Source organism: Hemicordylus capensis, chromosome 4 (assembly GCF_027244095.1).
Source record: "Hemicordylus capensis ecotype Gifberg chromosome 4, rHemCap1.1.pri, whole genome shotgun sequence".
NCBI lineage: Eukaryota > Metazoa > Chordata > Lepidosauria > Squamata > Cordylidae > Hemicordylus > Hemicordylus capensis.
Genome location: NC_069660.1, coordinates 106,072,470 through 106,096,677, shown reverse-complemented (window position 1 = coordinate 106,096,677; position 24,208 = coordinate 106,072,470). Strand labels below are relative to the sequence as shown.

At 42.6% G+C, this 24,208-nt stretch overlaps 2 protein-coding genes across 9 annotated transcripts in view; one reads left to right on the top strand and one right to left on the bottom strand.

The window, feature by feature from the left end:
• LOC128324470 (methylcrotonoyl-CoA carboxylase beta chain, mitochondrial-like) overlaps positions 1–12,080 on the bottom strand; it is a 44,350-nt gene extending 32,270 nt beyond the window's left edge. For 2 of the 8 annotated variants that reach the window (XM_053249083.1, XM_053249090.1), the window contains exons 1-3: positions 11,924–12,077; positions 4,864–5,199; positions 74–270 (exon numbers count right to left, since the gene is read on the bottom strand). In XM_053249083.1, the coding sequence (XP_053105058.1) occupies positions 74–270; positions 4,864–5,199; positions 11,924–11,961 (571 nt within the window). In that variant the 5' untranslated portion in view covers positions 11,962–12,077. The other 6 variants (XM_053249087.1, XM_053249088.1, XM_053249085.1 and 3 more) reach the window with 6 other exon arrangements.
• WLS (Wnt ligand secretion mediator) overlaps positions 12,041–24,208 on the top strand; it is a 167,447-nt gene continuing 155,279 nt past the window's right edge. Inside the window, exons 1-3 of the mRNA XM_053249100.1 lie at positions 12,041–12,437; positions 13,893–13,951; positions 14,882–14,964. The gene's annotated coding sequence lies outside the window, so the exon portion shown is untranslated. The remainder of the gene's footprint in view (positions 12,438–13,892; positions 13,952–14,881; positions 14,965–24,208) is intronic.

Below are 24,208 nucleotides of genomic sequence, written 5' to 3'. Positions count from 1 at the left end.
ATTAAGAAATTAGCATGTAGAATATTATAGTGCAATTTATTCTAGATAGTAATTTCCTTTGCACAAAACCTACCAGTGAGACATGCTGCAGCAGGAACATCACCATAAGGCATACCAACGCCTGAAAAAGGGGAGAGCTCAAGGAAAGGTTCGTCATCAAGAAGCATCTTAAGGCGTTCACGAACAAGCAGCTTCTTGTTCCTCTGAGTATGACGAAGTGTCGCATTTTTTCCTCCTCCTTCGCTCACCTTCGCAAGCAACTCTGTATATCTGACATCAAAACCAAAAGCTCAAAGGAAAACTAATGTTTGTTTCCACATAATGAGTACCTTAAAAACACTTAACAAATACTAAGTAATCTGCCAGCACAGCATAGTAGCTAGAGTGTTGGAATAGGACTGGGAAGACCTGAGTTCGAATCCCCATTCAACCACGAAATTCACTGGGTGACTCTGGGCCTATCACATATCTCTCAGCCTAACCTACCTCACAGGGTTGTTGTGAGGATAAAGATAACCATGTACACCGCTCTGAGCATCTCGGAGGAACAGCGGGATATAAATAAATAAAATTAGTGAGATTAGGCTATCCATGTAAATGGAGATAAGTTATGTGTATGCTTAACTGACTACAAAACTGAACAACAAATTTATTTATCATATTTTTATACCACCTGATTTGTACATCTCTAGGCGGTGTACAAAATTTAAGATATTTAAAAGTCAACACAGATTAAAATACACAACACAATTAAAAAGCATAGAATAGTTATTAAAACAATTAAAATTATTAAAATTAATTCTAATTAAAAGCTTGCGAGAACAGGAGAGTCTTGAGGCTCTTCCTGAAAGCAAACAGAGAAGGAGATGCTCTTATTTCAGCAGGGGGCATATTCCAAAGCCCCGGGGCAGCCACAGAGAAATGCCGATCCTGGGTCGCCACCAAAGGAGCTGGTGGCAACCGTAACCGGACCTCTCCAAAGCAGGCGGCAGGTTTTATGACAAAGAGGATGCTCTCTTAAATACCCTGGACCCAAGCCATTAAGGGCTTTATAGGTAATAACCAGCATTTTATATTTCACTCCTAAACATATTGGCAGCCAGTGTAGTTCTTTTAAAACCGGCGTTATGTGGTTCCTTCGTGTTGTCCCAGAGACCAATCTGGCTGCTGCATTCTGTACCAATTGTAGTTTCTGGACTACGTACAAAGGCAGCCCTACATAGAGCGCACTACAGTAGTCAAGCCTGGAGGTTATCAGCATATTGTTACGGGCACATGTATGTACCCCAACCTTAGACTTAAAGGTACCAACTCAGAAGTATGTGGAATTCAGGCCTATGTCTGATTTCATTTTATATTAAGAGTTCAATTAAGGCCTGGACTCAAGGTGAACTGACACCCAGGTCAACTGCTCTGTGAAGGAGGAAGCAATCCAGCATTGTATTGTGAAATGGACACTCAAAGGAGTACAAAAGCCAGGCCTGAATGCTGAATGCTATATCCAAATGCTAAAATGTGACTCACTACCAGATAATGTCTGTGGAAGAGGCCAGAGGCTGATCTCCCCTCTCCTATTGCAAGAAGTCAGTGTTAATCCTTGTCAACGATTAACTAAATTGCTCTCTATAGAGATTCAACATAGGTAAATGCATACAAAGAAAACATCTGTAGACTTTAATTCTTACCTCACTGACAGGATGCTTCTGCCTTAGTCAAATGTATTGATTAACTCGTCTCACACATGTACCCCTTTTTATGTTACTTTAAATATTCTCTTGTTATAATTACACACTAGATAGAGGTACACAAGAAATAATGTAATTGCTGTCTCACACAAATAGAACTAATTCTCTCACTAACTCCTGACTTTTAACACCTTTTGGGAAGGGACCCATTTGCAACTCAGAGATGCAGATTTGCTTTGGGCAATGTTTTCCCCCTTCCTAAGCGCACAGTTTACAGAAGATGAGATTCAGATCTCTCTGGACTGGCCAATATCCTGAATAATTAAAAGACATTATTCAGAAGGTAGCAGCAAGTTGTCACCTTTTGGGACCCAGGAAAAGATGAGATTTGAATAGATCAAAGTAAATACAACTATAAAGAATGAGGCTACTGGACAGAGAGCTAGCAGTCTTGTGCCTACGGGCAATCTTGTGCCTACAAGCAAGATCTGCTCACAAGCAATTCCAGGGTTTGCTGCTAAGCTGTGGGGCAACAAGCAGGAACTCTGTCCATGGACAGGAGCTGTCTGTGACTTCTACTGCGCAGTGAGAAGTCAAGACTTCCCCAGCCATGGTGCTCTGACTCTCAGCCGTGATCTGAGCAACTGCTAAAACTGCTGTCTCCAGCCAAGAGCCTCGCTCCTTCAGCTGAAGAGATCCACCGCTCTCAAGTCTCTCTGATCCTGGTAATATGCTGCCTTTACAAGCCTTGGATCCCTCCATCTTTTCCCCTCCTTCTCCTCCCCCCCTCTTTCCCTCTACTAATTCCTGATTTCCCCCAAACCATGCCAGCCCTCAGCCTTCCTTATCCTCCCCCGTTTTTCTGTCTATATCTGAATTATGTTAGGCTCTAGGAAGATTTAATACACACACACATGTTAGTTAGGAACACTGGTTGAATATTGGTACTGGCTAGGATGTTCTGTTTAAATACTGTTGGTAATATTGATAGAGTGTTCTGCTTTCTGCTCAACTAGAATTGATGTTGTTATTCTTTTATACTCAATAAAGCCCATTGAATCTTTGAGGATTGGTTTGATCTCCTTTCTTCCATGTGCCCAGATCCTACATGGTCACCATATAAAAGAACTTGGTCACTTGGTGACACTATGAGCAAGGCCTAATTTTGTATGCTAGCTAATGAGCATACTTAGTATATAAATCAGGCCTGGACGGTAACAATATGTACCACTGTTTTAAGGTCATTTACCTCCAGAAATGGACATAGCTGACCTATCCACTGAAGCTGATAAAAAGCACGCCTGGCCAATGCCTCAACCTGAGAAACCAGGGAGAGCTTTGGGTTCAGGAGCACTCCCAATCTACATACCTGATCTTTCAGTGGAAGTGTAACCCCATCCAGTACAGGCAGATCTAAACTATCTCTCGGCTCTCGACCCCACACAGTCAGTACCCATATTATTTGGATTCAACTTCAGTTTGTTATCCCTCATCCAGCCCATTTCTGCTTCCATGCAGGCATTCAGGGAAGATATGCCATTTCCTGATGAGGTTGACATGGAGAAGTAGATCTGGATGTCATCAGCGTATTGATAACATTCAGCACCAGACGTCCTGATGATCTCTCCCAGCAGTTTCACGTAGATGTTAAAGAGCACTGGACACAGTATGGAGCCTTGTAGAACTCCATACTTCAGTTCTCGCTTTGCAGAACAACAGTCTCCAAGCGACACCATCTTGGATCTACCAGAGAGGTAGAAATAGAACTACTGGAAAACAGTGCCCGCTGGCCTACCATAATGGCCCGCTGGCCTACCAACATCATATCTTTGTTGATTCCCCTCCACTACTGGTATAACTGCCTCAGAGTCATCCCCCATCTCTGTTCAACCCAAGACTCATACCTGTACCAGGTCTAACTAAGTATTAGGCAACAATGAAGTAAGCAGGAGTCTTCCTTCCAGCAGTCCAAAAGCAATGAATTGGCCCCAGCCCTAAGTCCCACCCCTGAAGGCCTAAGGGCCAGGAGATCAGAAGCCCAATGGGTGCAGCTCTCACCCCCACCAGTCAAGCAACTTGGTCCAGGTGCAGGATATCAAAACACAATTAGAGTCATCTCAGCTGCAGATAGCAAACGGGCTGCAAAGAGGAGGAAAAGCGTACATAAAAGCCTCGGCTAGACCCCTTTCCCCACCCAGAAGGAAAGCAGGGTGTAGAAGCCAGATAAAAACTCCTTACCTCACACCATGTCTTCCAGTTACCTAATTTAAGGTGGACATATACGGTATGTGCTTCAGGTCATATCAAATCTAATAAAGCAATTATTTTACATGCTACATTCGTTTGGAGAATAAAAGAGTAATAGACAATAGAATTTTGTCTTCTAGTTTCTAAATAATAGAACCCGGAACGCAATTGCTTGATCTACATTAGTGTAAATTTCCTATGAGCCCCTGCTGTCATCATAGTCTTGTGACCCACCCACAAGATTATGACAACCTGTCATTTGTAAATTACTGTATTATTTAATCTTTGGAGTTTGGCTCCCTCAAAAGATATGGAAATAAGCTGAAAAATCTCATGGAAGGCATGCTGTTGGCACACTATCATTTTCTAGAGTTTTCTTTCAACTCGTGTTAATAGCTTTGAATAAAGCCCTTTGGGCTGCTGCCACATGGTCCTTAAGGACAGCTTTATAAAAGTAGTGAGTCACTCTACTGCTTTTATCAGAGATTCATTATCAATTGAAATAAATGATTAATTCACTGGGGTTTTGGAAAGGTATGAGTCACCATGCATTCAAAATGAAATGCGAGGCAAATTTTATGTCAGCCCCCAAAATATGCACAGCATAAATTATCAAGATAGATAATTTAAGAAGGCATCTAATAATCTTCTAAAAGTGCTCAAATACCTACCCATCCGGCAAAGATAAAAATCTATCTGTATACAAGCTGAGAAACCATTCTAAACTAAAGGTAGAAGAAATTCCAGTTTAACTGAGTTTTCAGAGTTGGCTCAAGTTTTCAAACTTCACTTGAGGCCAATGGGATTACTTGCACTAGCTTAAAAGTTGTAAACTAGTTTAAAGGCCCTAAACACAACTACAATATTCCAAATTGTAAGATACATACAGACAAGTCTAATGCTATAAGGATATTACAAAAGAACAGGTTACCTCTGAATGCAGATCTCACTGTTCCTTGCATTGCATTCTGAAACATGTTGATACAGGGAAGGGATACTCCCATCTAATACTGGGAAGCTTTTTGTATGCTGATGCTTGCTTTTTATCTTGAAGGTCACAGAAGGGGAGTGTATCATGTTATGTGGAACTATGTTGACAGGTTTAACTCTATCATGACTAATCAGTAGGCAGCATACTTGTTGTTGGCCCTTGCCAAATTTCTGGCACTTGCTCTTGCAAGTCTGGGATAATGGAAACCAGGATGTAGACACAAGGCATGCTGGGTACCTCAAGACAGGGGTCAAAGTGATGCGGTTCCACATGATCCTGTAATGTGATAAACACATGTATTGTTTATTTTAAAATATGTACTCCACTTCATCTGTTACTTTAAAGCAGGGTGGATTTGATTTAAATCACGATTTAAATCACTAGCAGGGTGGATAAAAATAAAAAAAAAATCCAATTTAAATCAAAAAAATCCAAATTTTTTGATTTAAAGCGGATTTTTTTTATTTTTATCCACCCTGCTAGTGATTTAAATCGTGATTTAAATCAGTTTGATTTAAATCAAATCCACCCTGCTTTAAAGCAGCTTACAAAATTATACAACAAAATATCACGAGAGCAAATAAGGGAACCCACACCTAGAATATTTGAAAAACACTTTATTTTCAGTGATGTATGGAAGCAAGTACTCAAACCTGTTTTAAAAACATTTTCCATTAGTCAATTTCACTTCATTTCAGTATTTCAAATGTAAGCAAGAGGCAGAACCAGTTCAAGAGCCTACCATAAAAATGGTGAATTATTGCCATCTATGATGGGTAATTGTGTTTTTGTACAAGGTCTGTCTCCCAAGAGATGAGATTTAGGTGACAGGCCTGCAGCAGTCACACAACTGTGTGCGTAAACAAATGAGGGAAAATAATCCATTTTGTATTTATTTAAATGGAGACACACTTTGTCTTCTAATGCCTGGAACTTCAGTTCAACCCAACTGCATGAAATTATCTGGCCTTGTCCTGCTCCCTTAAGGCATCATACTTGCCAAATTTCAGAGAGTTTTGTTGGTTACAAGGGACTCATGTTATGGGCAATTTTTAAAAGGTGCAAAATAGTGTAAGATTTCCACTAATTTCATATACCTAGCAACTTTTCTGCTGCTTGCAATTTCAGTGTTTCCCATTCTATTGACATAACATTATCAAGTGTTATTATTCCCTTAAATGTTTCTTGTTTAATAGGCAATTTTAAAAGGCACACAAGCTTTGCATTGACTTAAAAGAAGGCACTTTCAAATTTCAAACAGTAGAAAGGTTTTCTCATAGGTTTCTTATTTTAAAAACAGTTCTGATTACCATGTGAATGATGCAAGATGCACACCTTGAAAAAAATCACTATCTGCATTATGTATTGCAGATGACAACAATCTTGAGATTGGCTCAGGGATGAAACAATCCTAGGGCCCAAGAAAGAGTGTCAACATTATGCTGGAGCTCACACTGGTATAAATTAGCTGGGATCCTATACTCTCCCAACATGAAAGTCAAATGCACTATAATAACAGCACAACAAAACAAAGGCAACATAACAATGACAGTCACTGCCACAGAGTCCTTAGACCTAACACCCACCAGCCACAATATAAAGCCTGAAAATGCCTCCACACAAGACATGCATGAAACACGCCAATCAACAGGTGGCATTGATACTACTGTCATGTTGATGCCATTTGACCAATGCCATACTTCCTCCCACACACACTGCACATGCACTGTGCCACAGCACCCACTTTCAGCACATCTAGTGCCATAGCACAGAGGTTAGGTGAAACCACAAACTCCAAGACTTTCCTGAGGCAAGAATTTGAATCTCTGGCAGCTAAAACATGACAGCAGCAGAACAACCTATATTGGGGAAATAGTCATACAGAGAAGCAAGAACTGCCATTCCAAAAATAATAATAATCCAACTTTCTCTCAATGCAGTGGACAAGAGAACGTTTACACATAGGACTAGTAAATACTCCACAGGTTACAAATTTTATAACTTGTTCACCAGAGGAGTGGTAACCCTGTGACAGTCTATACACACTGTGCCTGTAGTGTTGCATCAGGCAGAAATTCATCAGGGATATATCTAGCAAGAGAAGCTGTACATGTTGAACTTCTGTCAGCATGCAGCCTACTTCATTTCAATATTGAGCTAATAGACCAAGGCAAAGCACGGATGTAGAGAGTCTCAGTTGTAAAGCAAGCACACAACGTACACAACATGCACAAAGCATTTACAGTTTCTTTGGCATGCAAGTTAAGACAGGCAACTTAATTTGCAATTTCCACACTTTTTAGCACACTTAAAGTACCTTAGTTCTCATCTTAAACTGAAGGATCTTGGATTATTGAATCCTTTTTAAGATGAGGTGACCAGAACTGCATTTAGCATTCAAAATTCAGCTATGCCATAGAATCCTATGAAAACCATTACGATACTGGCAGCTTTATTTTCAGACCCTTTCCTGATCATCCCTAATGTGGAATTTCCTATTAATTTAATCCGTAATATGGAAAGCAAGCACTGAAATAGTGAAAACAGGAAACTGCACTCTTCAGTCTCAATGAGGGTATAATAGGGAATTAAGGCAACCAATCTACATTAATCTTGAATAGCATGTCCTAATGATATCCTTGATTCTCTCCCCCCCCCCACCAACTGATGCTTTCAAATTGTAAATAAAGGAGCCCATTACTGGGAGGGAATATTATGGCCCTAAAAGTTATTGTGTTAGTCCTGTTAGTCTGTTCCAGCAAAAGCAAAAAAGCATCTCATAGTACCTTAATAACTAATAGATTTACTGTATTATGGGATAAGCTTTCAGCAATAAACTTTCATCCTGCTTTAAAGGGGCCACAAGCATGGGCGTTCACAGGAATTTTTTGGGGGGTGGAATATACACATACAAAGCTATGTAAATAGAAATCTATATTGATGGATGGATTGATTAAGTGCTGTCAAGTCAACTCTAAACAACCACATAGATAGATTGATCTATCTTTAACTTGGCCTTTAAGGTCTCTCAGTGGTGCATTCATTGCTGTTGTAATCAAGTCCATCTACCTTGCTGCTGGTCATCGTCGTCTTCTCTTTCCTTCAACTTTCCCCAGCATTATGGAATTCTCAAGCGAGCTGGGTCTTTGCATAATGTGTCCGAAGTATGATAGTCTGAGCCTGATCATTTGTGTCTTGAGTGAAAATTCTGGATTGATTTGTTCGATGAATTTGTTCTATGAATATATCTGTTAATCCTGCTTGGAGCAGACCCATTAAAATAATTGACTTAAGTTAGTCATGACAAAGGCTGCAATCCTATATCCACTGCTTACCTGGGAGTGTCCCATTGAATTCAATGGGACATCCAGATCAGTGAATAGAAGAGTGACGACTATTTCAGGTTAACTATTGGCTTCAAAAAATTACAGAGGCAGTTTTAAATACACAACCCACAATACAACAGCTCAAAAGGCAGTGTTGTGTAGGGATCAGAATGCTAGATTTGGATAAGAGACTCAAATTTAGATATCCTTTCAGGCATGAAACTCACAGTGTGGTCATATAAGAGACTCTTCTCTCCGGAGAAGAGAAAAGAAAAAGGGGGGGGGGCGGGAGAGAAGAGCAAGAAAAACATGCACATAGGAAAAGAAGCTGGGGCAAGCTAAGGAGTGAAAGGGAGGAGAAAAACTGCCAAAAGAAAGCAACACAAATTCAAAAAAGAAAAGGGGTGGGGTGGCAAAGGAAACAAAATGAAGTGGGAAGATGCAGACAAGAAAGGAAAAGAAAATGATTGATGAAAATCAACAGCAAGGTAAGAGAAGACAAAGTGGTGGAGAGGGGGAAATTACAACAGAATAAAGGGTGAGAGTCAAGAACAACAAAACAGAAAAAAGCAAATGAAGTAAAAGGCAAAAAGCAAAAAGAGAAATAAGAACAGAAAGACAAAATGGAAGTGAAGCGGCGGGGGGGGGGGAGTATAAGTCTGCAGAGAGCCAAGACAGTGATATGCAGCAGTTCCGTTACACAGATGTTGCCCCCATATCCAGTCTCTCTTTCCTATTCAATGCTGAGAGCCCTGAAGCAAAAGAGGTGGGAAGCCATGGGGGACAGACAACAAAAGCCCCTCTGAAAAGGACTCCACTAAAACATTGAAGGGAGGTGCTAGAGCATTCTTCTGAGGCAGCAATGGCAAAGCAAGGTTGGGTCCTAGTGCAAGATCTGAATATCTGACACACACACCCCACCGCCTTCCTCTTCCCCTTACATGTTATATCTTACATAACATATAAATAGGAATATAATTTTAAAACTAACAAACAGGGCTAGGAAGGCAACTCTAGAAGAAAATAGTCCTCTGTGGTAAAGTACCAGGATATTATAACTTTTAAAAGAAAAAGGAAAAGAAAAAGATATGAACACACGAGTCTCATAGAATATTCCTTGCTTTGTTTTTTTTAAGACCCGATCTACACTGTACCTCCCAATGTGGATCTAGTACAGAGAATACATTGTCAGTTGTCTTTGGGAACCCATAAAAATGAACACCACTATAAAAGATTTCACAGATATTCTGAAGAAAAGCACCATTTCCATGACAGCAGGTTCAGGTTCTCTAAGTTCTTAATTAACTATAATCAAGATGGACCTTAGATGGTCCAGCTTTGAATGAGACCACCAGCAGGGCTGTTTTTTGGCTTCAATGCATGATTTTTAACTCCCTTTTTCCTCAGAGATTTCAACTCTCAACCCCCTGTCCTCAGCCCTAAAGTTGTCTGGGGAGATCTGAGGCCAATCAGTCATCACACACACACACACACACAGAGCAAACAAGGCTGTTGTTCAGATTAAATGTTTAGCACCACTTTATGCCATCCTGAGCCTCTGGGAAGCAGGGCAGGAAGTCAACATGAGGAAAAAATGTCAAACAATTGACAGCCCATTTGAGCTTCAGCCACCCACCCAAATGAAGGGATCATAACAGGATCATAAAACAATTTGGTTGCAACTCCCACCTACTTCCAGTCTACAGAAAAATCCATGTTACACAGCAGGGTTACCAAAAGCCACAGTTTCTCAGTACTACCCCACCACTGCCATCTGCAATAAAAGGGCAGTATTTCACTGACCTACACTGCAGGGTTGTCAATGTGGATCATCTTTCAGCTAAGCACAGCAACCCACATTGTGCGGGAAGTCTTCTCTACCTCATCAGCCTCCTCTCACATTAGCACCAGGAAGACAAAAATACTGGGCAGTATAACTCTCCCCTCCTGACTAAGGAAACATCTGCAGGGCAATGGTTTAAACTGGAAAAAAGTCACTACAAGTTTTTCACCCATTTCAAACAGCTCAACAGCCCTCTCTTGGTTTAGAAACACAGGAAGCTGTCATATACTGAGTCAGACCATTGGTCCATCTAGCTCATTATTATCTACACCAGGGTTTCTCAACGTGTGGGTCCCCAGATGTAATTGGACTTCAACTCCCATAATTCCCAACCAAAGGCCACTGGGGCTGGGGATTATGGGAGTTGAAGTCCAATAACATCTGGGGACCCACACGTTGAGAAACCCTGATCTACACCAAGGATTCTCAACCGTGGGCCCCCAGATGTTGCTGGACTTCAACTCCCATAATCCTCAACCAAAGGCTACTGGGGCTGGGGATTATGGGAGTTGAAGTCCAACAACATCTGGGGGCCCAAGGTTGAGAATCCCTGGGCCTTCTCCAGGTTTGCAGGCAGGAATCGCTCTCAGGCCTATCTTGGAGATGCTGCCAGGGAGGGGGTTTGGAACCTAGATCCCAGAGTGGTTCCAGAATATCTTGCAATGCTCACACATGTAGTTTCCCATTTATATGCAACCAGGGTGGACCCTGCTTAGCCAAGGAGACACATCATGCTTGCTACCACAACACTAGCTCTTCTCCTACTAAGCAGTAGGATACTACTGTTTCTTCTGCTTTTTATTCAAGGGAAAGGAGCAAAATGATGCATGCCTGTCCATTCATTTCAGGAGCTAGTCACGGTTTTTTTCAAGACCTCTGCTGCCTGTCTCTTAAAGCAGCTGTTGCCATTTTCATTCTCCGTGTTGCAAGGAAAGCTTGCTCTGTAGTGTGGGGAGGCTGTGCGGACCTGATCCTGCAGGAACGCAAATCCTCTACAAACGGCTCTTCCTTGGATGTATTTAGGAAACACAAACTCTCCACCCAGCCTGGTTAACCAGCACCAGATTTCAAGGAACAGAGTCCGTTGCAGAACAATTGCTCACTCTCCTGTTTAATTATCTGCGAGGGGGTCGTTGGGAATGGAAACGGCAAAAAGCCTGCTGCTTGTGGAAAAACCGGTTTGTCAACTTAACGTTTCACTGCCTTAGACGGACCGGTCTCCCAACTCTCCAAACCTGCCCGCAATCACCGTCTACAGCTAAGAATCTCGTCGAGGACTGCGGAGTTGGCGGCGGCAGCTGAGCCGAGCCGCTGGGAAAAGTTCTAGGAAAGGGGACCCTCATAGATGCAGGAGTGTGGGGGAGAAAACCCTCAAGCAGCATGCGCCAGAACCCAGCCCGGCTGAGTTGCAAAAAAAGCTCTTAAGGGGAAAGGCTTGTCACCCTGGCAGCCCCCTCCCACGCTTCCATCCAGGTATCAAGGCTCACTGAGGTGGGGGAGGAAAGCGCCCCCTCACCCCCCCCCCCCCCGAGGTCCATGGCCACGAATCTTTGCAACCTTTGTATGGAGACTCCTGAAGGAAGTGCAATTAAGCAACATTTTAATACCGTACAAGCAGACACAGAACTAGAAGTAGTACTAATAGCAGCTACCCAGCCTAATTAAGGAAAAGTAGGCGGTGCGTTGGCCATAACAGCCGCCCCGACAACCTCTTCTGGGTTCGCTCAGCCGTGAGCGCCTATTCCAACTTCCGTATATTACACCGCAACAGCAGCCATTTTCTGTCTCCGAGTCCGCCATGCCTCTCTCAGAACTTTACCAAGTCTCTCACCTCTTGAAAGACACCGAAGAAAACTTTGACGAAAGCATTTGTAAGCCCGCACGCTGACCTTTTCCAGAAGCCCCACCCCGTCCCTGTGCGTCATAATCTTCTTCAAGGGACAAACCCCGCCCAAAGAGTTTTCACCCGTCAGGAGCTTCTGCCCACCCCCTTCGCGATGAGGTCTATAGCGCATGACCGTTATTTTTTCTCAATTGAATTCTTCTTTTGGCACGTGCTGAGTTTCTTCTCCAAACTTTACCGGCTGGATAATTGCGATTTCTGTGCGAGAGACTGTCATGAGAGCTCAGAGGAAGGCAGCCGTTATAGGCGAAGATTATTGTATTACAAGTTCAACAAGGACAGGCAGGGAGAATGGAGGAATTCTGCCCCCAATGAGGATCACTCTCAGCAAATGCCAAGGACTGGTTGGATATATTAGAGCAGGCCTGTAAAACATAAGGCCCGGGACCGGATGCGGCCTGTGGGGACTTCTTTGCTGGCCCAAAGTATTGTGGTGCTTGAGGTGAGGTGCAAAATGCTGCCTTGCCCTATGGACCTGGTCCGTGGGGGGTTCAGCCTCATTTCAAAACTGACTAGTCATGTGCACTGGACCGTGGAGCTGCGGTTCGGTGCTGGGGTGGGGGGGTTCCATTAAGGGCGGGGGGGGGCTTTACTTATCCCTCCTGCCCTTTCCTGTGTTGGCGCCGTAAATATTGTAAGAAATCCGGGCGGCAGGATCCCTCGCCGCCCGCTTCTATTACCAATTATGGCTCTGCTCCTCGGAATTTTAAACATCAGGGGGGGGGGGCGGCAGGGTGCTTCCCTGCCGCCCCCTCGAAGCCCCCTGCTGCCGCTGAAGCCCCTTTAAATCTCGCCCGGACCGGAGATTCCGGCGGAGAAACCGCGCTCGGGCGGGCGGCAGCGAGACGTCCGTCTGCCCGCCCGCTCCCTGCCTTGCCGAGTGCAAAGTGCAGGGAGCCTTCTGCGCACGCGCGAAGAAGGCTTCCTAGTTCCTTCTTCGCGCGTGCGCAGAAGGCTCCCTGCACTTTGCACTCGGCAAGGCAGGGAGCGGGCGGACGGACGTCTCGCTGCCGCCCGCCCGAGCGCGGTTTCTCCGCCGGAATCTCTGGTCCGGGTGAGATTTAAAGGGGCTTCAGCGGCAGCAGGGGGCTTCGAGGGGGCGGCAGGGAAGCACCCTGCCGCCCCCCCCCCCCGATGTTTAAAATTCCGAGGAGCAGAGCCATAATTGGTAATAGAAGCGGGCGGCGAGGGATCCTGCCGCCCGGATTTCTTACAATATTTACGGCACCAACGCGGGAAAGGGCGGGAGGGATAAGTAAAGCCCCCCCCCCGCCCTTAATGGAACCCCCCACCCTAACCCTCCCAAGCCAAAACCACCCCTTCTCCAGACCGGTTCAGAGGCCAGTAGAATGGCCTCCGAACTGATCCGTGCACACCCCTAAAACTGACCTTTGAAGGCATTGCAAGTGCACTGGGGACAAGGAAGAGGAAAGGTTACTAGAAGCCTCGTCTTTCCTCCTCATGGTGTGAGTTGCTAATGCTTGCTTTCATTAATATTTAAAAAACTAATCTTAATGTAATTATTGATGTTACATTTACTAAATTTACCTTGGCCCCTGCCTACCAAGTCATGGTTGGTTTTGGCCCACCAAAACCATTTGACTTGTACACCCCAGTATTAGAACAACATTTCCATACATCTTCCCCCCACTTCTTAAACCAACAACAACTAATTATTACTAACTGATTGGGTGCAGAGTTCTCCCTGTCTCTTTCCCTCATCTTCAGCCCCAGTCTGTTCTCCCCCACTGCCGCCCCCCCCCGCCCCGCTTCATCCCCAGTCTGTTTTAATGGTTGTTTTTAGATTGTGAACCACCCAGGGACTTTTGTATGGGGCAGTACAGAATGTATAAAATAGCTATTTATTTATTTAATCCTTTTTCTCCCCACCTCAAAGGCGGTACTGTATGCTGTAGTTTGGGGAAGGAGACAACACTTAATGCAAAGACAGTAAAGGTAGGATCAGTCTGGATTCTCCACCCATGTTGTAACTTGGTCTTACTAACTTACTAGTTAACATGTTGTAACTTGGTCTTACTAATTGATTTCAGGCATTTTCAGAGGCCCCTAACCATAATAAAAATAAAAGACATATGAACACAAAATAATAAAAAAGGAAAATATAATTTGAATTTTTTAATTTAACAAATGCTTTTCTCACCTTTTTCTATGCCAAAAAATTAACATGTGTCTAAATTTGAGACCCCTTTGAGTTTGGCCTAAGTCAATGGCCCTCTTGGCCTCACCTCTGATTGGCCCTGCCTATCTTACAGGGTTGTAAGGCTTACTGAGAATATGTATGAAGCACTTTGAACTCAAAAGGTGCTATATATATTCAAAGTATTCTGGTTACTACAAAGGAACAAATTGAGCAAATGAATGAGCTGAAACTGTTGGTCATAAAATACAGATTAGTAACATTAGCCTTAGGAGACAGAGCTCTGACTGCATTGAAACATAAGTGCTAACAGTTCCATAGGGAACAAACATGGTGGGATAGTTGGGCAATCCAAGTTGCATTTCACTAACCGACCTGCAGAGGTCTCCAGATGAACTGTTAATTTAAAGGTAACATTTCTTTTCTCACAATTTTACTTTGTCTCCCTTCAGCCTCTAGTTGATAGCACTATGGTAAACAATTTCCATCTACCTTGATATGGGAAATGTGTTCAGGGCTCCTATTTTCTAAACCATGAATGATCTGTGTGTGTTGTTTAGTGAGTATAAATCACCATCATTGTTAAAATGCCAAAAAGTATATTCTGTTGTGTCATACTCTGTACTGGAAGTTATTTATCATTTGAAAGAAGAAGAATTTAATCAGTTAAATTGTTATTATTTGAAAGCCTTATTCTTTTTTTTTAATGTGCATTTTCTGTTTTTCAGTGTAATTGAAAACATGTTTATATGGAATTTGGAATTAATTTCTCTTGAAATTCATTTTATCTCAGTGGAATGTACTTGAAAATGTAAGTATTTGTCTTCCTGTTTCCTTTCAAGTGCATGTTGAGCATGGAGCCATGATTACCAAGTAAAGAAAAGTAGTTCTATCATAGCAGCTGGCAGCATTATAGCTTTAAAAATACAAAAACAAACTAAAGGTAGTAATCAATAAGATATGAAACATACACATGGTGTGGAGCTGCTAGTCCATTAAAACAATTATCGCTAAATTCACTATATAAAAAAGAAATGACTAAAAAATCTAGTTTTTCTGAGCAGGAATTGAACCTGGCCCACAGCAATGAGTGCCAAATCCTAACCATTAGTCCACCAGGGATGCTTTCTTATATCTGTATGAACAGACTGTCACTAGGTCTACTTTCAAAGAAGTAGCAGTATGCTTTGATTTAAAAATGTAGCTGTATACAGGCCTGTCCTTAGGGCAGGACGATCGCACCGGACCCCATGCTTGGACAGGCCCTGCGGTGAGCGGCCTGTTCTCTGCTTGCTCGGCAGCCTCACATAGCCTTGACTCTCAGCATGGCAGTGGGGAGGGAAAGGTTAGTTATGTCTCCTCACAGTAGCAGCAGTCTCGTGGGCTCTCTTCCTGCCGCTCAGCATTTGAATGGGAGAAGGCATGTCAAGCAGCAAGCCACTAGGGAAAGCTGCACTTCTGACAAGCAAGTAAAAATCAGAAATTTATGTGGTGTGTGTCTAAGTGTGAGAGAGATTTGTTCTCCTTCGCTTATGTCAGTGTGTTTCTCTCTTCCCCCATATAAACTTGTGTGCCTTTGAAAGTCCGTGTGATTGATTTTTCACCACTCCCTCTCACCCCAACCCCAAGTATAGTACTTTTATATATGTGTGTGAGAGAGATTCTCTCTTCCTGCAAAATACACACACTTCTCTATCTTCTCTGTGTGAGTGTGAGAGAGATTTTTAAACTTTTAAAAAATCATTTTTAGGTGCCAAGAGAAAGCCAAAACCAATACAGAGTTGTAAGTTACCCTCCCCTACCCCAACCTTCTTGTGAGGAAATTAGTCACTACAAAAGATATTAAAAGTTTTAATAATAATAGTAGGAAAGAATAATGTTCTAACAAAATTGATGTGTTTCTTTCTCCCTCCCACCCTGCCTTTTGGATAATTATGTGCTTGTTTTTGAAGATACTAAACTCTTTATAGCCTTAATCTGGTGTGTGTGTGTGTGTTGTCTTTGCCTTATATTATTAAAATATACTGCTTTTGTTTAGCAACAAAGTTCTCAAAATGGTTTACATATACATGAGAAAATTGTTCTTTATCCCAATGTTTTTCCTTATAATATTTACTATTATTTTGCTCTATGCTTGTAAGGGTATATAAATAACTTACATACTGTGATACCATTATCTATATATTTAATTAGCCGGCATGTGTGCACAGGATTTGGCGGCTGAACTCGCGACATACAGCAAGAGTTCCGGCATTAATAATGGAAGTGGCCTGGCTGGCCAAGTGAGGAGGGAGGAGAGGGGGAAGAAAGTGCCGACCGGTGGGGGGATGGTGGGGGCGGGGGGGGGGAAAGCGGCAGTGGTGGGGTTGAAAAAAGCAGTGGCGGATGGCAGCGTGGGGAGAGAAAAGCTGCGGCCGGATGGGGGAGGAGAAAAAAAACGGCAGCGGGTGGGCAGACGGGAGGGAGGAAAACGCCGGTGTGGGGGGAGAAAGCAGCGGCCAGTGGGAGAAAGCATTGACTGGCGGGGTGGGCTTGTGGGGGAGAAAGCAGGGGGACTGCACCTGGTTCAGCTAGTAAGCTTGTAATGGACTAACATACCCCAACTTCTTGAAAGTAGCTTCACAAATTGCTAAAATGAACATTAAACATTTTTTCTTCCTCCATCACCAAACGTACTTTTTCATACACTTACTTCAAAATAAGGCTTTGCATATCAGATCATAGGAAAGTCCCTTTTAAAGCTCTCGTGGCCTTGAAATGCTTGTCTGTAAATCTTAAGAAATTGAGGCAGCTCAATTTATTCCATTCTGTTGTCTTGTTTGAAATCAGATTGGTGGATATATAAACCTAAATTGATTGTAAACTTGTGCCTTTTCTTTCTGCTTGGCATATACTGCAATCACTTTAAACTGTAAACCCAGACCTATGTGTTGTGCAAGTGTGATGTAGTGGTTAGAGTGCTGGACTAGGACCAGGGAGATCCGAGTTCAAATCCCCGTTCAGCCATGATACTTGCTGGGTGGCTCTGGGCCAGTCTCTTCTTTCTCAGCCTAACCTACTTCACAGGGTTGTTGTGAGGAGAAAATTAACTATGTATACTACTCTGGGCTCCTTGGAGGAAGAGCAGAATATAAATGTGAAAATAAATAAATAAATAATCATTATTTCAGTACATGTTCATTTTTCCAGCAGAGTATCTGCACTTGTACCATTCTTTCTAGCGCAAGCTGCCATAGGAAAACATGTGAGAAACCTTGCAGAAGTATGTATTGAGTTATTTCATTTCTTATGTTTGAAAGCATAGGGCTACCTCTGGCCATGGCTCATTCTGTTGTCCTTGGTGTACATATTTTGCCAGCCCTCAAAATTCAAGTCCTTTCTTACTTCTCCTCATGTGGTATGCAGTGTTTCCTCTAACGGATTTCCAGATGTTGTTGATTACAACTCCCAGAATACCCAACTGTAGTGGCTTCTGCTTGGGGATTACAGGAGTTGTAGTCAACAACATCTGGGACTCCCTGTTAGAGGGAACACTGGGTAGTATCCAAAGTCCTTAGAGCAACTTCAATAAGTTTCAGACCCACTTTCTGAGGTGTGGTAGATCTAAATTACAACTCCCGAGACTGCATGCTTGGAAATAAATGGGTGTGTGTGTGTGTGTGTGTGTGTGTGTGTGTGTGTGTGTGTGTGTGTGAGAGAGAGAGAGAGCGAGAGAGAGCGCACAAATAGGGATGGGGACATTGCTAGGGTTGTATGTATGCATATATCAGGTCACAGTAGTAAGCATATATGTGAAAAATATTTCCGAGCTAGGGGAATATGCATGTACAAGTAAGTGTGTGAAAATGTTTGCATATATGAAGGGGGTGTAGTAATATATGCACAGAAGGGAAAGAAAGGGCATTCTAAGAATCTTGTTTTCATTATGTCCTTACAGTTTTTCTGCAACAAATTGTGGGGTGGGGGTGGGGTTAAAGAAGACAGGGAACAAGGGAGCCCACCATCATTTTTTGTTTCTAGGCCCACTCCAACCTTGATCTAGCTTTAGCTACCACAGCTCATCATCCACCTGCTTGTAATATGCTCCTAAAATTCACTCAGCTAAAAGCTGAAAAAAAGAAAGAAATGTGTGTAAAGCAGGCCTGCTCATTGTAGCCTTCCCCAGCTGTTTTTGAACTACAACTCCCATAATCCCCAGCCACAGTGGCCAATAGTCAGGAATTATGGGAATTGTAGGCCAACATTTTCTGGAAGGCTGAAGTTGAGCAGCCCTGGTGTAAATTATCTACTCTCAGATTTATGTGACCTGTCTTTCAGTTCTGGAGGGACACCATCCAACTTTGAGTTAAGTATTGGGAATCCAAGGGTCTTCCTTCAAATGAGATCTTTATTGCAAGATAATTCAAGTTTGGAATGCAACTGTGTTAAATTGTGTAAGTTTGCATCTATGTTTTACGTATTATGCATATTAGATTGAAATGTTAAGGAGGCCCCACACATGCTGATTCACCCCTAGCCCCGCGCCCCCCTAGGGACAGCCTTGGCTGTATGTATGATGTATTAGAGTTTAAACATTGTATTTTTATTTGCTTGTGGTGTTATGGTGAGCACTGTAGGTTCCCATCACTGGTTTTTCAGTTGTGATTACTGGTTTAATGCTTGCTTCTGTTTCACTGAACTCAGAGGGGAAAGTGTAGATTTAACTACAGGTTAAGTATCCCTTATCTGGACATCTGAAATCCGGAATGCTCCAAAATCCGGACACCACGCCAGCAGCGGTAGGAACAGCAGTAAGTGGTGGCTGCGGGTGTTCTCGCTACGTATGTGTAGTGCTGTGACTTCTCAGGCTGCACTTGGAGCGTGCTGGCGGGTGCCACCAACCCAGTCACGGGAGACCCGGTCGCTACCGGACCCTTCAACATGTTTCTGCCTTCCGCTCCCTCCTCTGCCTCTCGCTACCATAGAGGAGGACAGCTTTATTATTCACTCTGCACGGTCCCCCAATTCAGTCCCAGTTCGTTCTACCTTGTGGCCCAGCCAGCCGGTGCTTCCTCTCACTGGCTAATCACCTTCCTCTCCCACTCCCCTCACTGGCAAACTCGCACAAGAGCTGCCCTGCATGGGATGAGCCACTGGTACGTCTTAGCGAATGATAGATAGATAGATAGATAGATAGATACTCATTTCTTAGCACTCTTTACAAATCTAAAACCAATTTGTTTTTTTAGGAACATAAACATTACTGTGAATAATTTGGTTTCCTCATAAAATGTTTATGCTTAATAAAAGTATAAGTATGGTTTATTCAGACAATAAATACAAATTACTAATTGAATTTACTTTTAGTTGTCTTTTAAATGTTACTTCTAAATGTCGTGGTCCATTTGTTACAAATTGACTACTAGCTGCTGAACTAAAACAAATCTATCATCTCTTAGTTTTTGTCAGTTTAACTTTAAATTTTGCCTGTTCCTCATATAAATAGAAGAAACTATCAACATTGTCAGAAAACAAAAGGAGTTATACATTCTGTACTTAGTATCTTCCAAGGTGTCAAACCTTGGAAATGACTTATTTAAGAAAAGGAGCTGCAAATAAAGCTGGGGGGAACCCAAGACAAAAACGCCCCAAGAAAGCAAGGTGTAAGACTGTTAACTCCCTCTGTCAAGACTTATTGAACACATTTTCTTTTGCCATGTAAAATCTCATCTAGTCAGTCTCATTTTCTGAGCTATCACCAGTTTCTGCTTCTTCTGATTCATGGCAGACCTCTGAAAACTGAAGGTTAGCCTGGGTTGAGATAGCTTATTTCTTGATTTGGTGTGAGTATTCCTGAACATAGACCAGTTTCTTTCACATGCTGCACAAGATGGAGGAATCTGAAGCAAGAGAGAAGCAAGAGGAGTCAGGAACTTTGTCCTGCAAAGGCCTTGCCATCATGTTGCACGGTCTTATTCAGATGCAGTGATTGCTGAAGAAATTGGCTTTAAAATCTTCAAGGAGTTCTGCAGCTGAACCCAGAAGACATCCTCATCAAGTTTAGTGTTCCTTCCACTTCTGGGTACTTGAAGATCCTCAACTATGACTGTTGCTTGAAGAGCTCCTTTTTTATCTTTTTCTTTAGCCAACTCTCAAGGAGATCACCATGTTAACAGCCAGCAGGGGGCAGTATGGGGTACACCAAGCGAAGCCAAATTCAGGGAATGGTTGAGAGACTTGTTTGAAGTTACAGGTGTTCCATGACTGGAATTCATTGCTCCTGGCCGAAATAATCCAGTCTAATGTTCTTAAGCTCCTGACCACTGGGTGGCCTTATGGACCTTTCCCTGTCTAAATTCTAATACATGTGACTAGGGCATTCATGCTAGCAAAATAATGCTCAGGATCATCTAATCTAATGCAGATTAAAGCCATATGTGGAAAGGGAAATGCCAGATGTTCAAGCTGGTTTCAGAAAAGGCCGAGGAACAAGATACATCATTGCTGATGCACGCTGGATAATTGAGAAAGCCAAAGAATACCAGAAATAAGCTTTATTGACTACAGAAAAGCCTTCGATTGCATCAACCATGTCAAGTTGTGGAATATCTTTAGGAAAATGGGCATCCTAGAACATCTCATTGTTCTCATGAGAAACCTATACACAGGGCAGGAAGCCACAGTCCAGACGGAACATGGTGAAACAGACTGGTTCCAGATCGGCAAAAGAGCAAGACAAGACTGTATACTTTCTGCTTCTTTATTCAGTTTATATGCTGAACATGTACTCAGAGAGAAGTTGGATTGGAAGAAGATGAGCGTGGTTTTAAAGTTGGAGAAAGAAATATCAATAACCTGCGCTATGCTGATGACACCACTCTGATAACTGAGAATGCGGATGATTTGCAAGCTGTAGTAATGAAAGTCAAGGAGCACAGTGAAAAAATGGGACTACAATTAAATGTAAAGAAGACTAAACTAATGACAAAGGGGAAAACAAGCAGCCTCAGAATTGGCAATGAAGACATTGAAGTGGTGGATAGCTTCTGCCTTTAAGGATCGACCGTCAACAGTAAAGGATCCAGCAGTCAAGAAATACACCGCAGACTAGCACTTGGTAGGGTAGCAATGAAGGCCTTGGAAAGGATATTTAGATGCTGTGATGTGTTTATATCTACAAAGATCAGAATCGTTTGGACGATGGTTTTTCCATGACACTCTATGGATGTGAACGCTGTGCTTTGAAGAAGCAAGACAGAAAAAGCATTGACGCTTTTGAACTTTGGTGCTGGAGAAGACTTTTGAGGATACCATGGACAGCCTGGAAAACAAACAAATGGATCATAGAAAAAATCAGTCCAGAATTTTCACTCAAGACACAAATGACGAGACTCAATCTATCATACTTTGGACACATTATGCAAATACCCACCACGAGAGAGCCAGCGTGGTGTAGTGGTTAGAGTGCTGGACTAGGACCGGGGAGACCCAAGTTCAAATCCGCATTCAGCCTTGAAACTAGCTGGGTGACTCTGGGCCAGTCACTTCTCTCTCAGCCTAACCTACTTTACAGGGTTGTTGTGAAAGCAAAACTCAAGTATGTAGTACACTGCTCTGGGCTCCTTGGAGGAAGAGCAGGATATAAATGTAAAATAATAATAATAACAACAACAACTTATTTACTGGGAACAGCCTATATTTTGCGACGATATCTATAATAACCCACAGTATTGATAAAATTCAGCCATCCCAGGTCTTGGGAAGGACTCGATGTCTGGATAAAAACAAACCAGTCAATAACACCTGCCTGACTGTGTAAACAAGAAATAATAATAATAATAATAATAATAATAAATAAGAAAATAATCTCCCTTGAGAAGTCCATAATGTTGGGGAAAGTTGAAGGAAAGAAGAGGAGGACGACCAGCAGCAAGGTGGATGGACTCGATTACTACAGCAATGAATGCACCACTGAGAGACCTTAAAGGCTAAGTTGAAGACAGATCATCCTGGAGAGAATCTATCTGTGAGGTCGCTAAGAGTTGACACCGACTTGATTGCACTTAATCAATCAATCAACCAACCAATCAGGGCATTCAAGGTGCTTTATATCTCCCTCTGAGCCTTATAACTGAGAATACTCCTTCAGATGAACCACAGGTACTCAATGACTCAAGGAGATAAGATTTCTTTGTATATGTACATCATCTTTACTGAGTATCAGATTATAATACAGCTTGCATATATGTTCTTAATATAACAAAGCAAGATACACAAAACCATTGCCACAGAAAATGCAAATACATTCTATTGCAAAGCAGGTATTCTTTCACAACATCAATCAAGCAGATTTAACAGTATCTATTCCTATCTGAATATTTGCCTTATTGAATTGCCAGTGGCCAGCTGTATAAGCCAATAGTTTGGGGTCTTTGCCAAGAGTGTGGTTCACGGCATGGGCCCGAACACTCTGGAGTTGTGATGGAAGCTGGAACCCTGATGGTCTGAATGATTGGCCTTTTATCAGAGGCGTATCTAGGGAAAATAGCGCCTAGGGCAAGCACTGAAATTGCGCCCCCCCCCAACATCTGACACCCATCTTTCAGATAACTGACTGTTCTCAACTTCCCCCCAACATTATTATTAATGTTGGCTGACATTCTCATTGCATGCAAAAAGACCTAGCTTGCCAAGCCCCGCTGCAACTAATGAAGCAGCTTTGTGAAACCTCTCCATGTGCTAATATTATTATTATTATTACATTTATATGCCGCTCTTCCTCCAAGGAGCCCAGAGCGATGTACTACATACTTAAGTTTCCCTTCACAACAACCCTGTGAGGTAGGTTAGGCTGAGAGAGAAGTGACTGGCCCAGAGAGTCACCCAGCAAGTCTCATGGCTGAATAGGGATTTTTTGAACTCAGGTCTCCCCGGTCCAAGTCCAGCACTCTAACCACTACACCACGCTGGCTCTAACGAAGATCCTCCAGCACAATTAAAATCACAGCCAGTGGCTGAAGAGGAAACACAAAACAATAGCATCTCTCTAGATGTGCATATTATTTTGGTGTTGCAGCCTGCTTTTGTTCAGGTCTAATGTTAAAATCCATCACATTTCAAATGGCCCTTGACAGCCCAGAGTATTGTCAGCAACTTACATGCTCCAATTTCAGAGTGCAAGAACACATCCTTTTGCAATCCTCTCCACCCCCACCCCACCACACCCACATTTCTAGATTATTAGAGTAACACTTAATATCAATCAATCAATAAAATTAAATCAAATTAAAGTTAAATTAATTAAAAATGAATTTAATCAAAATTTAACTTTTGACATTCTGGCAGGCCAAGATTAATTTAAATTAATATGAAATAAATTTAATTAAAATTCAATCTAATAAAATAAATACAAGACAATCTGTACAAAATACATTATAAAATGCATTGTTCTCCCTATCCATCTTTGCCAAATCATCATCACACTGAACTTGGAGCACTTGTAAGGAAAAAAAAATAGAGATGTTTTTCTCATAATTTTGGATAAGATTACACTTTGATCAGAAGGGAGAAGGGGAAAGAAGAGGAAAAGGATGGGGTAAGAGGCTTCGCTGGGGGTGGGGGGTGGGGAGAGATGGGTGCAGGCTTTGAGAGGAGCCACTCCGTTCTGCCAAACCTTTGTGCTTTTTCTTTAAAGTTGCTTCCACCGTGGCCGAGGGATGGGGGGGGGAGGGTGAGCATCTGGCTTGGGATGGGAAAGAGAGCGAGAGAGATACAGAGCAAGAGAAACGGTGGCGGCGGCTTCGGAAAGAGAGTGAGAGCGCGATAGAGAGAAGGAGGGAAATGGAAAAGGCTTGTTGGGAAAGAGAGCGCAAGCGAGATACAGAGAAAGAGGGAAATGGAAGAGGAGGCTTGGGAAAGAGAGTGAGCGCGGTGCCGGTGCATTTTTGTGTGTAGCTATTTTGAATGCATTTTGTGCCGAAAGGTGTAATATACAACTCTGCAGAATGTTTCCTCAGAAGTAAGACTCATTGAATTCAATGGCGCTTAATCCCAGGTAAGCGTGCATAACGCTGCAG